The sequence below is a fragment of the Phyllopteryx taeniolatus genome, unplaced genomic scaffold (genome assembly GCF_024500385.1).
Source record: "Phyllopteryx taeniolatus isolate TA_2022b unplaced genomic scaffold, UOR_Ptae_1.2 contig_24, whole genome shotgun sequence".
NCBI classification, from domain to species: domain Eukaryota; kingdom Metazoa; phylum Chordata; class Actinopteri; order Syngnathiformes; family Syngnathidae; genus Phyllopteryx; species Phyllopteryx taeniolatus.
This window is the reverse complement of record NW_026903162.1, coordinates 2,599,675-2,616,448: the sequence shown is the minus strand read 5'-3', so window position 1 is coordinate 2,616,448 and position 16,774 is coordinate 2,599,675. Positions and strand designations below refer to the sequence as shown.

The 16,774-nt window shown below is 40.7% G+C and overlaps 3 protein-coding genes across 3 annotated transcripts; 2 read left to right on the top strand and 1 right to left on the bottom strand.

Moving 5' to 3' along the window:
- The first annotated feature begins 2,116 nt into the window (after nucleotides 1-2,116).
- LOC133473235 (adhesion G-protein coupled receptor G5-like) lies at nucleotides 2,117-10,769 on the top strand. The gene is made up of 14 exons (XM_061764813.1): nucleotides 2,117-2,203; nucleotides 2,303-2,550; nucleotides 3,509-3,584; nucleotides 4,788-4,929; nucleotides 5,955-6,074; nucleotides 7,594-7,710; nucleotides 7,782-7,827; nucleotides 7,977-8,071; nucleotides 8,286-8,401; nucleotides 9,091-9,356; nucleotides 9,752-9,848; nucleotides 9,941-10,070; nucleotides 10,378-10,534; nucleotides 10,612-10,769. The coding sequence occupies exons 2-14, from the start codon at nucleotides 2,304-2,306 to the stop codon at nucleotides 10,698-10,700; spliced, it is 1,698 nt and encodes a 565-aa protein (XP_061620797.1). The 5' UTR covers nucleotides 2,117-2,203; nucleotide 2,303; the 3' UTR covers nucleotides 10,701-10,769.
- A 153-nt stretch (nucleotides 10,770-10,922) lies between these two features.
- LOC133473250 (gastrula zinc finger protein XlCGF17.1-like) lies at nucleotides 10,923-13,225 on the bottom strand. The gene is made up of 2 exons (XM_061764833.1): nucleotides 12,798-13,225; nucleotides 10,923-12,114 (listed from the first exon to the last, which is right to left on the bottom strand). Exons 1-2 carry the CDS (start codon nucleotides 12,922-12,924, stop codon nucleotides 11,222-11,224), a joined length of 1,020 nt encoding a protein of 339 aa, XP_061620817.1. The 5' UTR covers nucleotides 12,925-13,225; the 3' UTR covers nucleotides 10,923-11,221.
- A 943-nt stretch (nucleotides 13,226-14,168) lies between these two features.
- On the top strand, nucleotides 14,169-16,098 carry LOC133473245 (oocyte zinc finger protein XlCOF6.1-like). The gene is made up of 2 exons (XM_061764825.1): nucleotides 14,169-14,325; nucleotides 14,817-16,098. The coding sequence occupies exons 1-2, from the start codon at nucleotides 14,256-14,258 to the stop codon at nucleotides 16,040-16,042; spliced, it is 1,296 nt and encodes a 431-aa protein (XP_061620809.1). The 5' UTR covers nucleotides 14,169-14,255; the 3' UTR covers nucleotides 16,043-16,098.
- Nucleotides 16,099-16,774: the final 676 nt, after the last annotated feature.

Here is a 16,774-nt window from a genome sequence, read left to right as displayed (position 1 = left end):
TGGCCCAATGTTGGCGAGGCTGCGGCTTAGAGGTCTCTGTGGCTTGGGGGGGTGGGGGGGACGCACTAGAAACGATGAGGTCCACTGAACACACGCAAAGATTGTTTCCTCAAAATCAGCCAAAGTCCAACAGGATTTGTTCCAGTACGACGGCCCCAAAAAAATGATCAACAGCTTGAATTTTGTGCACACACTTTTGAAAGTAACATTTGAACATTCTTGACTGTCATACAAGTGTACAAAGACATGAAACACTATTTCAAAATACAGTGGTTCCTTGGCTCACCAGTTTAATTCGTTCGGTACCCAAGCTTGTATAACTCAATTTATTCATATACCAAATCAGTGTTCCCCATTGAAATGATTTGCAGTGCCATTAATCTGTTCCAGCCCCCCCTAATTATTATTATGCCTAAGTCGGCAAGTATGCACAATCATGTCTATCCTTTGAATGCTCATTCAGCTGCAACCAAAACAAGAAGGAAAAAAAGGCGAGAGTATCCGTCATTTAGCTTAATTGAAGTTTGGAAATTCCCAATTGCGTAGTCCAGAACCTTTTTTTGCTGACACGTGAAAATAAGGCGCATTTACAGTCAGAGAAACTTGCGCTTTTCTTCCCACACAGCAACAGCTGCTTTTGCCTGTGACTCACCAGGCTCTTTCCAAGCAGGTGAGCAGCGGGACGGGTTCATCGAATGGTCGGCTCCGAGCCCAGAGGCCAACCCACGACTCCACCTGCGTGCAGACAATTCATCAAAAACAAACCAGTCAGCAACACGCAGCAAATACCACAGAGGCTCCTCCCATTGCTGAAACTGGGAACTTTCATTCTGCCACCATGCTCGTAACCCAAAAACGCTTGGCTCACAAATCACCTTTCCTCGTTGAAATGGGGGGGGGGGGGGGGGGGGGGATGCCATTAATCGATTTCAGGCACACAAAAATTACCAACAAAAATCTTTCTAACGTGTTATTTAATAAGAAAAATAGCACTACATTATTGTACTCCACAAAAACATATGCAGTAGTAATAGCAATTAAATAGAATCCAAAGAATTCAACAGTTTGTGCATCATGATTTTATGCCGTTGACGTTGTGCTGCTGTCTGTATCTTGGACACCAGGGGGTAGTATAATACAGACACAGACAAAAAACAAACTAGAGTTTCACAACTGAGTCAGAAGGTTACTATTAGATAAGAAATAGGCTGTATGCTGGTGAGCGTTTTTATTTTGTCTGTCTGCATGTGTTGCTGCGCAGTTTTGTTGTCAAATATAAGTCGCTTAAAGGGTGATACAGACTTCAATATATAGAACTTAAATATATGATACAACAATAAAATAGATCTTTATTACTGTGAGCATTTGTGACAGTGTGTCAATCCAGACCATATTCAGTGTAGCAAAAAAATAAATAAATAAATAAATAAAAATAATGAAATATTGAATAGGATCAAGAAAGTACAGGCACCATTGGGAAACATGGGAAACACGCCAGCATGAAGAAGGTGAAGGTTTTTTCTCATCACTATTCAGCCATAAACTAGTGACATGAATTAAATATACACACTGAGGCTGCAAGTAAAAACCCAAAAATCTGGGGGGGTCCAAAACAAGAAAATAGACTTTGTCATTTTGTCATTTTATCATGTCAAAAATCAACTGAGTGAGCTATAAGGACAAACACCGTTTTTGTGATATTTACCATCATAACAAACAGGCCTAATCTTCCATCTTTCATGTAAATAAACCCCTCGAAGGTTTCTTTTAATGCCATACTGCCCCCATGTGGTTAGATTATTAAAATCCCAGCAAATAAAAGCCGGATGCTCAACGGTATTTGTGCAATTTCTATGGAAATGATGGAGAGCTGACAGGCAACTGAAATTCCGTAGAAGCAGTGGAAGGAATGTAGAAATCTTGAATTTAAGGTGAATTTGTTGAATGTCTTCAGCATCTCCACATTGAGCGTTTATGAAAAACGCTCGCGTCGCAGCAGTAGCGACACGGTGTCATAATGTGCACTTTTATCGCTACTAGTCATCGTTTCGCTCTAATGTGAGCTCATGTGAGGTTTTTGAGTATTGCTGGTGTTTGTTGCCACTTCCTCTTTTGATGTCCCAATATCATTTGCATTTTTTTTCTTCCCATTTGTTGTACGGTCGTGTTCTCGTTGTCATCTCGTCTGTGACTCCCCTTTAAGGTCAGAAACATCTCATTTTAGGCTTCCAAACTACGTAGCGTAGTTTCAATGTTAGACTTTGATTGAATGCTTCAACCATACGTGCTCTTGAATTGCCAGGATGACGTGTTGGCTTCTCGCTTGGTCGCTGCCATTTTTAGCATGTTGCAACGGAGTTCCTCGGCAGACTAAAGGTCTCGCGGCGGCCTTGGACGAAGGTCATATTAGAGGGGACAATCCCATTCCAGGTGCGGGTGTGGGTACAGAGGAGTGTCCGAATGAAAGCGGACGCAAGACCCAGACTGGCGGTACGGAGTGCGACAATGAAGGCATACACTGGAGTTGTACGGTTTCCGGCCACAAACGAGGTGGGTGCTTTTTACATCTTTGTGCGCGTTTTGTATGTAAAGAGCGGGTGGAAAGTATTTGTACAGTGGTACCTTGACTTAATAATTTAAAGAGCACAAAACACAAATCGGTGAGTTTTTCAACAAATAGCTGGGAGTAAGAAAAACAAAAGAAGTGCAATTGTGATTAGAGAACTGCGAATATGCGGGGGTTATAGTGCACGATTAGGTTTTTAAAATAGGGTTTCAACGAAGGCTTAAAAAGTGTGTTGAAAGCTTGGTTCGGGTTTCTAGTTTGTAGTTAAGATTTTAAACCATCCACCATAGGGTTAGGGTTAGGGTTTAAGGTTTCATATTAGGGTTCCATGGAAGGTTTAGTGTTAGGGATGTTTTTTCACAAGTATTCACTCTTGAGTACTCACCAATACTGATACCGAGTACTGATACCACTAGTGCTCTTGATACTTAACATTTCAATTAACACAATTAACAGATAATTGTGAACAAAGACGTTTCTTTCTTTCTGATGCACGTGACGATGTGTTGATGTGTCAAAATGTGTAGCGCCAAATCTCGACGAGGAGGACCCAGTGTCAGATTTTTTTCCCCGTAAGTATCGGTGGCTGGTATCGGCAGCCTACACGAGTACCGGTATTGGCCCGATACCGATACTTGATATCGTTACTTGCCCTTCCCTATTTCGCGTTGCAAAGTAGAGTTTCAAGACAGGGTTACGATTTTAAAGACGAGTTTAAAAACAAGGTTTCAAGCCGGGGTTCGAGTTTCAAGATATGGTTTCTAGCCTCGGTAAGGCTTTGCAGTTCAGGTTTTAAATCATGGTTTCCAGCCAGGGTTGGCGTTTGAAAAAAAGGTTTTCACATTAGAGTTTTAAGGCAAGTATTATTGTTTTCAAAAGTGCAAACCATACTTACTCTTGGCCCACCTTGTCCTGTATTTTTATTTTTATTTTTTTCAATAGGTCTTGCAGAAGCCGAACGTTGTATGGCGCATGTTAACACAATCGTGGACAGTGGAAAGCCCAACATTGATTTTGAGTGAGTATTTGCAGCCGGTGGGAGGGCGCATATGGACAAATGGGCATCCACACTCACATTCACACCTATGGACAATTTAGAGTCTTCATTAGACCTACACTAAGCTGACTTTTGGCAAGAGAAGTGGCGTACACCCTGAGCTGTTGCCCTTAGTCTCCTCCCGGATAAAAATATTTCTCCGTGCCACGGCGCCACAACTATATATACAGGAAACCCTCATTATTTTTGTTGTTGCTATTATTGCTGTTGTAGCAGCCCATTGCTTGTTGCCCTTAGTCTCCTCTCAGATAAAAATGTGTCTCCTTGCCGTGGCTCAGGATGTAAATACACGAAATCGTCAGTCTCTCCCATTGTTGTTATTGTTGTTGCAGCGTCCCGTTTTTTTATTTTTATTTTTTTTTGATGCCCTTAGTTTTTTCTCAGATAAAAATGTGTATCTTTGCTGTTGTGCATCAAATAAATACAGGAAATCCTCTTTTTTTTCCATTGTTGTTGTTCCACCATTTTCTTGCTGCCCTTCGTCTCCCCTCTGTTAAAAATGGGTCCTCCTGCCCTGATTTGAGAAATTCTCCTCTACTGTGTTTGTTGTTGTTATTGTTGTTGCTGTTGCAATGGCCATTTTTGCTGCCCTTAGTCTCCTCTTAAAAATGTCTCCATCTCATGGCTCAAAAAGTAAACACATGAATCCGTCATTGTTTGCCATTGTTTTTGTTGCCGTGGTTGTTGTAGCAGCAGCCCGTTTTCCGGCTGCCCTTAGTCTCCTCTTAGAAAAAAATGTGTCTGTTGGGCATGGCTCTAGAAGTAAATACCGGAAATCCAAATTCTCTTCTGCTGCTGTTGTTGTTGTTGTAGCAGCCCATTTTTCTTGCTGCCCTTAGTCTCCTCTCGGATAGAAATGAGTCTCCTTGCTGTGGCTCGAGAAGTAAATACAGGGTAAAAGCCTTCTCTTTTATTGTTGTTGTTACTGTTTTTTTGCTGCCCTTAGTCTCTTCTTGGATAAAAAAAAAAAATCTCCTTGCTGTCGTTCAAAGAGTAAACACAAGAAGTCCTCATTGATATTCTTCGTTGTTTTTATTGTTGAAGCCAGCTCTTTCTTGCTGCCCATAGTCTCCTCTTGGATACGAGCAAGAATCTGTCCATTCCAAGGATGAAACTAAACAAATCAGGGCACTTCTGTGCGGTGATTCCGTTATTTGTGTCAAGGGCACTGGAGCGTCTCGAAAAGGCGCTGGAGCGGACCGAGGTGAACGAGACCACGTCCATGTTTGTGGGCCACGTGATCGCCCTCCTGGTCAAGCCCAGAGGACGCCACACAGGCCTGGACATTTCTGCCAGCGACAGCCAGGTAGGAATACTGTGAAAGCCCGTTTGTTTGTAAAAGCCTGTTTGTTTGTACAACAAAACAGCTAAATTTATCTTGCCTAGCCGGGAGCTCAGCACCCCTAAACCTTGAATGTCATCTCTTTTGCACCAAATATACCTTTTGGACTTGTGGCCAAAAGGTTGAACCTTGGTTTCATCAGACGATAATACATTTTCAACGACACACACCGGTGAGATTTCAAGTGTGCTTTGTAGCCTGGCTTTGAAAAGATAAGACTTCCGTTTCACGTCCAGTTCTCGGCTTGTGTTATAAGATGCGACCACAAAAAAAATGACAGGGAAAGCTCACTAGAACATCTGATATGTACTTGGGGTTAATCAGCGGTACTTTTAATGATGGCAGGTGTGTGCTGACTCCCATCTCACATGAGTTTCACCAGTGATAAGAGGGTGTGCACACTTGTGAGACCATGTTATCTCATTTGTTATTTTACTTCCTCTCAAAAAGTTTTTTTTCTTTTTTCAATTGAGTTGTAAAGGTTATAGGTCACATTGATGGTGGAAAAAGTTTCAAAATCCTTTTTTTTTTGTTTGTTTTTATTTCACAAAAACCTGCCATTTCAACAGGGGTGTGCAGACATTTTATATCGACCGTAGCTTCCCTTCACCCCCTTTGTTAATAATTGTATTATTGACTGTGTTGGTTGTGTCAACAGAAATAAATACATAAGCGAAACACATGCGACTGTTTTATTTTTTCTTAATTGTATGAATAATTTTGGTGATGAGGGGCTTGAGCACCTGCCCGCAAAAATGTCTGTGCACGTGCCTGGGAAGACTACCAATTTCGTATGCCGGCCAGGGTTTAAATTTAGTCTGGGTTGTTAGTGGAGGCTACTATTCGCACTATTCGCATCAGGGCTCGGTCCCTGTACCGCACATACAAATCTTTTCTGTCCTCTATAGTGACCGTAGTGTCATAATGTGATGTACTAGCACAGTAAAATGTCTCATGAAAGTCCTCTTCCTGTTTTTGGGGCTTTGTAGGCTGAGGCGGGCATGACCGTCAACAACAGCAAAGTTAGCGTCCAGCTGCCACGAGAGCTGCACAACAGCTGGGACGACACCATCTTGTTCTGCTTGGTGACCTGGCCTCGCTCCATATGGGTACACACAATTACACAGTCAAGGAAACTACTGTTGTAAATACATATCCTTTTTTTTCACACGCACACACCGTGAATATGGCATGGACCTTCTATTTTCTTCCAAATATATAACAAATCCTGCATTGTTCAAATGGAAAAAAAAAAAACCTAAGTAAACATTATTTTTATATGTAATGTAATGTAATGCTGTCCTGTGTGGCTGCACATAATGCACATGCCAGAAACCGCCACCGTTTTGTCAAAAAAATTCGGTTGGGACTCCAAATTGTAACACTTTGGTGGCAATACTTTTTTTTTTTTTTTTTTTTTTTTAAATAGGACACCAAATGAAAAAAAATCTCTGTCTAATCTGAAAAAAAAAACACGTATAAGTAAGGTTTATTTTTTCCAGTTAGAATTAGCTCATTTAGAATTTTTGCTTACTTCGTTATCAAGTTTTTTATTTTTACTTTTACTTAAGTACAAGAGTGGAATGAGTACCTACTTCTACTTTTACCAATCTATTTTTTATTTTTCATAAGTACTGTATCTTCCACATGAGTAGTCAGCCCGATTAATTTTGCCACTTCTGCACAACACGGATTCATAATCAAAGTTGTGGTTGCGTCTTAAGAGGAAACGACGTTTGCGGTCACACATGCTGGACACGCGGCGTCAGAGATCTTTCGCAAGAGGAAGAGATGTCGCTTGTGTGTCAAATGCAGTAAGGTAACTGCAGCGCTGGCAATTGGAATACCTTCTATAGATATTAAAAATAATAATCTTCACGTCAGCTTCTTGTGATTCAAAAAAAAAATGAGAACAAGATAAACCATTTCAAAAATTTTTCCATCATTAATGTGATCTATAACCTGTAGAAATATTTTTTGAGATGGGAACCAAAATAAACAATTGAGATAATGTGGTTGCACAAGTGTGCACATCCTGTTGTAACTGCGATGTGACTGTGTTCAGAATTAAACAATCACATTCAAACAAACAAGTGCCTCTGATTAACCCCAAACAAAAAGCCATATAGAACAGCTGAACTTTAATTGGGGTTTTATTTTCATTTTCTAGTTTGTACAGGTTTTACATCACATTAATGGTGGAAAATGTTTTGAAATGATATATCTTGGCCAACAAAAACCTGGCATTTGAACACGGGGGTGCAGACTTTTTATATCCATTGCGCACTTTTTGCAATTCAAGGTTTAAACATTTTGTCGCACACACTTTTCCCAGTGAAAGGTTTCAGTTGGCACAATTTAAATAGCACCTGTGGGTAATTTCCTGTATTTTGATGAGTTTATTGTTGTGTTCATATATGTTTACATTTGTTTACAAAGTGTGTTTAAGAAGTTTAAACGTGCTCAAAGTGTGTGAGAGGTGTGAAACTATTTTTATTTTTATTTATTTTTAAGTTTATGGCCTCTCTCGATCGTGGATTTTCCGCTATTGCAGGGGTGTCTGGAACACGTCCCCCGCCATAAATAAATGTGGCTTTGACTGTAAACGTTTGCTGTCCAACATTGCAGAACGTCACCTCAGAGGAACTCTACCAGAAAAGGCTGCTCGGCTTGAGTGTGCGCGGAAAAACTATTGCGGGACTGAAGGAGCGTGTGAACATCACCATCAACACTATCACGCTCAACGTAAGTCAAATGACAAAAAGATGCAATACATACAATGTCAATGTGTGTTACAATATCAATGTGATTGACAGGAAACCCAAAGCCCCAGATGTGCCTTTTGGAATTCCTCCACAAAGAGTGAGTTGCTTTCTAAGTAACATATTTTCTCATATACGGCAGTAAGGTAGTAAGTAAACAAGTCAGTATGTGATGTACAGTATGCCAGTTGAGGAAAGACTCGTTTAGCATGCGTGTTAGCATGTCTGCATTTGTTTGCGTGTCTGCAGCATTCAGCAGCAGCGGTTGTCGGACCGTCTGGGAACGGGGTCAGAGTCAAGTGACCTGCTCCTGCAACCACCTCACCTACTTTGCTGTTCTCATAGTCGGTTTGCTTTTTTTATGTCACTTTGATATGTTTTCCATATTTACCTTGGGAAGATGAGCGATCCAATCATAGCAAAGCTTATTTACATGTCACATATTAATGAGAGATCCAGCCGTCTCAACTGCCAGGCAAAAAAAAAAAAAAAAAAAAAACTGGAATAGATTAAAAAAGGACATTCTGGACATTTTCAACCTAAGTTTTCCTTTCCCAGCTGTCCGCTCCCCTCTCGGACACAAATGAGGCGGTGCTGTCGTACATCTCTCTGATTGGCTGCAGCCTCTCTCTCTTCGCCCTTGTCATCACGCTGCTGCTCTTCATCAGCAAAAGGTGGAAAGTGTGGGACATGGTCAACCCTTCTTGGCTTTGAGCTGACTCGCTCGCTTCTGAGGACATTATAATACATTTTTCTCAAATATCTTATTTTATACAACTTTTTTCTTTAACTTTAATTTTGTAAAATTTGTTTGACTTGTAATTTTGTTCCGGAACGTGTATTTTTATTTTTTTTGAGAAAACAATATCTGACTTCAATTTTGAAACAGTCAGACTTTTTCATTACAAAAATAAGCGACTTTGATCTCATAAAATGTTGTCTTTTTCTCTCAAGAATTTATCATTATCTAAAAAAAACAAAGGCTTTTTTTAATCTTAAAAAAATGTCAAAATTTAATCTCCTGAAATTACAAGATTTAGATTTTTTTTATAAAAAAAATAAACAACTTTCATCAAAACAGTTCACTGTTTTTCCCTTAAAAAATATCAGACTATAATGTTGCAAAATTGTGATTATATTTTTTTTTTAACTTTGTGAACTTAAGTGTGTGGGTTTTATATAACTATACAAATCACTTTGACTAGAGAATTGTATTCACCCCTAAATATTGACTCAATTCCAATACAAGTGTTTTTTTTTATGTTCTAGATATATTTGAATAATAGTCAATAAATATGGATTCCTTAATTAAGCCCATTCATCCTTCGATTGTACCTAATAAAGTGGCCTGTGCGTCTTGCAGGAAAATCCGCGAGGACGTGTCCATGAAGGTGCACGTCAATCTGGCGGTGGCGCTCATCCTGCTCAACACGCACTTCCTGCCCAGCCAGGCGGCGGCGCTGTCGTCCCCTGAGCTCTGCCTTTACGTGGCGCTGGCGCTGCACTACTCCCTGCTGGCCACCTTCAGCTGGATGGCGCTGGAGAGCTTCCACCTCTACCTGCTCGTCGTGCGCGTCTTCAACATCTACATTCGCAGATACACGCTCAAGCTCGGCTTGGTGGGATGGAGTGAGTCAACATCAGTCTCGTCCAACGCCGCAAAAACCCGACGATCAAACGCGACCTGATGAGTGTAGTACCCGCACTGACCTGTGACAGGCGCCAACGAGCCACATGGCATCCAGAACGTTGGGAAATGCAAACGAGTAGAATAATCTTCAATCTTGTAGACTTAAGAAGTCGTATATATTCGTTAAAAAAAACAAAAAAAAAAGCGTGCGAGGGCGGATTTGAACCCGCAACCTCAGAACTGTGAGGCGGATATGCTAGCCACGGGACCAGTTCTTGAATTGCCAAAAGTCAGCTGGGACAGGCTCCAACACGCCTGCGACCCTAGTCAGGAGCGGTTCAGAAAACGGATGGCAAAAAGGTTATCTTCACCTTTGACTTTTCCTTGAGCGCAGGTATTCCCGCCGCCATCGTGATCCTGGTGGTCTTTATAGAACCAGACGCTTACGGGCGCGTGGCCCTGGACGTGGCCGACCCCAACAGCACTCAAATGTAAGCAGGGATGAATTGAAATTTTTATTTTGAATTTTGAAATACATCCGACAATGTAGCGATTCACATAGCGGACGGGTGCGTGTGTGCAGATGCTACATGGTGGGCAGCACGGTGAAGATGGTGAGCACACTGGGCGTCTTCAGCGTAGTGTTTGCCTTCAACATCGTCATGTTCGCGGTGACCGTCCACCGTTTGATCGGCCACCGCTACAGGAAACGGGTATGCACTCATATTTTTTTTTATATTACTATTACTATTATTTTTTTTTTGATTATTTAATAATGTATGACTTTAGTCTTGTGAAATGTTTTTTTTTTTTTCTGTAAAATCCCAAACTTGAAAATATAACGTTTTTCAGCTGCATACAGTACAATTGTTTTTTTTTTTTTTTTTTTATAGATCGTAGCGTTTAAATGTCATGACGTTCCAATTGTATTCTCTCAAAATCTTTATTTCATCTGGAAAATGTCTTTTTGAATTGATTCTCCAAAAATACATGGCTTTAAACTGCGGTTGCGCGAGTCAGTTTGGTCAGGACGAGCGAGGGCGAGCAAAGCAGAACATCATCACGGTGCTGGGACTCAGCGCCCTGCTGGGCATCACCTGGGGCCTCATCTTCTTCTCCTTCGGCCACCTGACCACAGTGGGCTTCTACCTCTTCTGCATCCTCAACTCACTGCAAGGTCCGCCAAACGTTTCCACCGTCGTCCTCGCTCGCCCTCTGTCGCCTCCTCACCGGCCGTCTCTCTCCTCCGGGCAGGTTTCTTCATCTTTTTGTGGTTCGTCATGTCGTTGAGAAAGTCGAGATCCTCGACGGCAAGCAGTAAAACGCCGAGCGCGAGCAGCTGAGACGCGGAGACCTTCACCGTGAACTTACTCACGATGACAAATAAATCCTATTCTAGCTATTTTTTCAAATCTGTCTGTCTGTTTTGTAGAAGTAACATTGATTCTTGTTTAATGTGGGGGGGCTCCGGCTCCTCTTCCTCTTTAATGTGAGGGTCTCTGGGTCCTCTTTCTCTTTAAATCTGGGTTCTGACTCTTCTCCTGTTTCAAATCCCTTTCACCCAGCGCAAAAGACTCTCTCCTGGATCTTATTCCATGTTATTCCTCTTTTATTTCCACATTACTAGATCACACATGATCAACATGATTGCTATATCAGTGCTTAAAGTTGAAACACACAATTATTGATAGGCAAATCTTTAAAAATTCAACCAATTAGAGAGTGTGATTAATAAATAAGTTAGATGACTTGTATTTTAGTTATAATCCATAAACAAGATTTCCATTGTACCACAAGCACTCGAAATTTCCGAGCTTGTTACGCAGTCGAAGTTTCTTCATCGTTGACTTCAAGTTCTGCAGGTTCACTGGCTGCCGCTCATCTCAGCGGCACACTTGTGTTTGTTCATCTGATACTTATAAGAGAACTGTTCGTCACACACACTGCAAGTGAATGGTTTCTCACCGGTGTGCCTTCTTCTGTGCCTTGTCAAATTGCGACTTAGAGAGAAACTTTTGCCACACACCAAGCAGGAATAAGGTTTCTCCCCAGTGTGCGTTCTCATGTGAAGAACCAATCCCGGGCGTTCACTGAAACTTAAGCGGCAGATTGAACACGCAAACGGTTTCTCTCCCGTGTGTATTTTCATGTGTTTGTTCAAATGTGCCTTACGCGTGAAGTGTTTACTACAAACTGAACAAGAAAAAGGTTTTTCGCCAGTGTGCGTTCCCATGTGCAAGTTCAAATGTCCCTTGTGAGTAAAGGTTTTACCACACACAGAGCAGATAAAAGGTTTCTCTCCTGTGTGTGACCTCGTGTGTATGTTCAATTTTTCCTTACGTGTGAAGCGTTTTCCACAAACTGAGCAAATGAAAGGTTTCTCTCTTGCGTGACTTCTCGTGTGGACATTCAAATCCCACTGTGAACTGAATGTCATCCCACACTGCAAGCATTTCCAGTGTGTGTTGTCAGTGGGACATGTCATATCACCTGTCGATTGTTCTTCATCATCATCGTCGTCGTCAGTGTCAGGAGACTGTGACATTATGTCGTCACTATCTGATAGTGGCGCTAAGAGGTTGCCTGATATGGATCCTCCACATTGGTCTCCATCATCTTCTTCTTTGTCAACGTCTTCATTCTTCACAATGACAACATTCAATGGAAAGTTGGTGATATCATTCTCCTCGTCTTCCTCTTTAATTTCAAACGGCTGTAGATCCTGCTGCTCAGGACGAAGATCTTCTTCACTGAAGTCTGCGGGACACAAGAAGACAAACACACTTAGTTCCTTCGAGCCTCAAGCTGTGACTTTGATGTTGTGCATAGTAGACAAGAATGCGGACACGACACCAAGGGGGAAAAAAACTGGAGTAAAATGATCAGAACAATAGGGAAAGGGCATGGGAACAAAAGGGGGGTTTGAGAATATAAATGAGTTTGTACGCATTGTTTGAAACGTTCCAAGGATTTTTCAGATCTAACAGACTGTGGAAGATGGTGCCACAGAGTTGTGCCCAAAAAAAAAAAATCAACAACAAACATGCACAGACAGCTTTTGATTTATTGTTTGTGCAGGGAGGGGGGGTGAAAAGGCCAACAGCTGTTTTGGGGAAAATCTGGAAAGATTAGGGAAAAGTGTCGTTAATGTCACTTTATCAAAGTCGGCTTTGTGTTAGTATAAAACGTTACTCCTCAATCCTCCTCGCCTCCGTAAGCCTGTGCTGAATTTTACCTGTTTACCTGTTTGAAAAGCCACAAAATTATTTGACACATTTGCAGTAGAAAAGGAAAGCTGTCATTCGTGGCTGATCTTTGAGAATTTTAGGCGCAACTTCGGAAAGCTTCTGGTGCAGTGCCACAATGCCTGCCAGCCAATTTCCATCCTGCTTAACCCTCATCAGGATCACAGGTGTCTTATTAAGTGAAAATCAACAAACCTGCTCTGTGTAACAAATTTTGAGGCTCCTTGAATTCGGCGTCCAGCAGTTGACGTTGTCGCTCGTTGTATTCTTTTTTCCGTGAAAGTTTCTCTTCGTACTCTTCTTTCACACTTGGTGCACACATTTTCGCGCGATAATCACAACACTTTACGGTCACGCTTGATCTCTGCTTAGCGAACTGTTGCTAACACACGCATCTCGTTTATAAACAGCTAGCAAGCTAAGCTAAGCTCCAGAAGCTTCAACGTACACGGAAACGATTTTATCAGGACACGAAGATATAATTTATGATATTTTACTCGAGTAAAGGAGCGATTAGACGTACTGTTCGAGGTTTCAGTACGTTCAGAAGAATTATTTAGTAAAGCTCGACTGGTAACGTACACGGAAGTAGAGAAGCAGCGGAAGTTGTACGGCAACGCCACTTGGACAAACTTCATGCTGGTCTTCATGCATATGTGCTCGTTTTTGACGTTATAGAGCATTTTCGCTTCGGTTTAGGGCTGTAGATACTAGTCTGTTAGATTATCTTATATTATATGACCCCGCCCGGGACCCTAGTGGGGATAAGCATTATGGATAATGAATGAATAAATGAGTAGTATGTTATACTCTCGTCCACCTTTTTTCTAGTTTGTGGTACAAGAAGAACGCTTCCATTTTTCTAAACTTAAAAGTGTTTTTTTTTTGTTTGTTTGTTTTTTGTCCACCATTGTTCTTGCTGTGTTCTAAAACGACACTGTTATTTTGTTGATATTAAAAATAAGTGTATATTTTGTTTCTTTAAACAAGTGGGGTCTCAGCGAATGCGAAAATGTCCACTGGACTTTTTGGGGGGGGAAGAAACATACTCATGTGACGTTACTGCCACCTTGTGGTCAAATTGGTTAGGAGAAAAGGAGGACGATCTTCGTCCAATTACTCTGTTGAACACTGATTATAAATTGTTTCCACGTGATTGCTGACAGAGTAAGATATGGTTGGATTCTGATTTCATGTGACATTTGATCTGATTTTCTTAGAAATGTATCTATACACAATATGAGATTAGTTTTTCAAGCTTATAGGCATCTGACTGAGGATGGTGGCCTTATATTATTTATTTTTTGTACCTCTGATTAAAACCGGTAGATTTAAATGAAGTCTCAATTTATAGAAGAATCTGTAATTTATAAAAGCATCTGCATTTTTTTTTTAAATGTGAGCTATATATACAGATAGATTTTTGTTTGACACATCATTTACGTTCACAAGACATTAACATATTTTTTTTTTTGGTATAACAATGAATGAAAAACAAAAAATATATATATAAAAACAATCAGACATGATATACCAGGGAGACGTGTTACGTGACGTCATTTGCTTTTAACCAATCACGCCTCCGTTTGCGCTTCCGAAATCACTTCCTGCATTTCTCGTTTCCGCTTAAGCTAGTTTAGCATAGCTTGCAAAATGTGGGCAAAACGTGTGAAAGACGAAGACGAGGATTTCAGGAGGCGTCAAGATGTGTTGCACAAAGCAGGTTTGTGATGCTAACTCCTTTTTTATTTGGAACAATATTACTGAGTTTATTTTCTTCCGCCGCCTTTTTTTCAGACAAAATGTGATTTTAGTGCATTCAACTTTGTTGTCGTTGAACAGAGTAGCTGCTGGTATTGAGACGATGGAATGCAAATTAGCATCTAACTAGAAGTGCAAAAAAAAAAATAATCTGAAAGTGCAGAGTTTGTCATAAAATGTCATATACAGGTACTTTGATTCAGGCTGAAACTGCGTCCACCATTACAAGGTTGATGTAATAAGCACATTCAAATGACAAATATGGAAGCCAGAATTCATGAACAATTGTGATTGTGACTGTTTGGCAGCTCTGCTTATAATTTTACATCTTCCTGATAAAGATTGCTAAACTGATGTGTCGACAACGATACAACATCAAATTCAACACATTAAACGTCACTGATAAAATCTTGGCTTCCGATTTGGTGTGTTTGTTCTTTTTGAGTCCTGCAGATGTCAGTGAAGAATATCTTCGTCCTGAGCAGCAGGGGCCAGAGTACGCACACATGAAAGAGGAAGAGGAGTTGGGACGCCCCAAAATTAAAGAGGAGGAGGAGCCAGAGCACCCCCGCATGAAAGAGGAAGATGAGCTGGAGATGACCGACGTTAAAAATGAAGAGCAGCAAGTTGATATCACCAACTTTCCATTGACTGTCATTGTGAAGAGTGAAGATGACGGCGAAGGATACGGTGATGGAGACCACCGTGGAGCATCACAAGCGAGCAGCCTCTCAGCGCCGCTGTCGGAAAGTGATGACGTCACATCAAGCTCTCCTAACACCGATGATGAACACTCTAAAGGTGCTACAGCATGTCACACTGACAACAAAGCTGTGAAATGTTCTCAGTGTGACAAAATGTTTGACAACGAGTCCTCCTTGAAAAGACACGCAAGCACACACACTGCAGAAAAACCCTTTGCTTGCTCAGTTTGTGGTAAACGATTTTTCGCTAAGAGACATTTAATAGCACACACGCGAACACACACTGGAGAAAAACCCTTTTCCTGCTCTGTTTGTGGTAAAAATTTCGCTCAGAACGGACATTTAACAGTACACAAAAGAACACATACAGGGGAGAAAACTTTTGTATGCTCAGTTTGTGGTAAAAGGTTCACTCAGAAAGGACATTTAATTGCACACACAAAAACACACACCAGGGAGAAAACGTTTGCCTGCTCAGTGTGTGGTAAAACATTCACTCGGAAAGTGCATTTAAACAATCACATAAGGAGTCATACAGGAGAAAAAGATTTCAGCTGCTCGGATTGCGGTAAAAGAGTCACTCATAAGGATCGTTTGAACTCACACATGATAACGCACAGTGGGGAGAAACCTTTTGCCTGTTCAGTTTGCGACAAAAGATTCTCAAGAAATTGGGATTTAAGAACACACACAAGAATACACACTGGTGAGAAACCGTTTGCCTGCTCAGACTGCACCTTAACTTTCAGTGATCCTTCAGGATTGGTTCAACACAGGACAACACACACTGGGGAGAAAAAGTTTGCGTGCTCCATTTGTGGCAAAAGATTCTCTCATAGAGGCACGTTGAGAACACACACGCGAACACACACTGGTGAGAAACCATTCAGTTGCAGTGTGTGTGATAAACAATTCCCCCATAAGTATCAAGTTAAGAAACATAAGTGTACCAGTGAGATAAGCATCGGTAAATGAAAGTTTTTTTTTTGTTGTTTTTTTTAAATTGTCAAAAAAAAGTGTGACTCTTCTTGGTCAGTTGTAAAAGTTGTCGTCTTTTTTTTTTTTTTTTTTTTTTTCAAACAGTGATTGTACTGTCAGTGAAAATATGGCATCAGGAGACCAAAACAAAACATAATCAAGTGTAAGCCTTAAAATATTCCTCCCACATGATTTACACACATTCAAATTCATTACAACACATTTTTCAAACATAGCGAAATGCACACAAAATAATTGAAAGCATCTTAAAAATGGAACTGACGAGCGCTATAAACTGCAGATTTTATTGATGTTGCGAGAATTTCTGCAACAGAAAGTTAGATATGTTTACCAGAAAAACATACAATGTAGCTGTTCCTATAAGCATATATAGTATTTTTCCTTTTAAATTACACATGACGAATGCCAATTTTCTCTTTTCTCCATTTATTTATAAAACACAATTGACTGTATATAGAGTACACAATAAAATGAATACAAATGAATTAAAGCACAGGCTACTTATTTATTTGACGCTACGTTGTATCTAAAACGTCATTTTGCCGAGTTCAAACTTATTTTAAAATATCTGAAAAGGGACTTTACAAATCAACTTGACTTAAAACAACAGACGGGTCCTTGTACATGTGTTGTGTACCCAGTAAACCCGTTAGGGGCGATGTCGGAATTAGCCTGCATTTGAGACCTCAACATTTAAAGAGAAGAAGA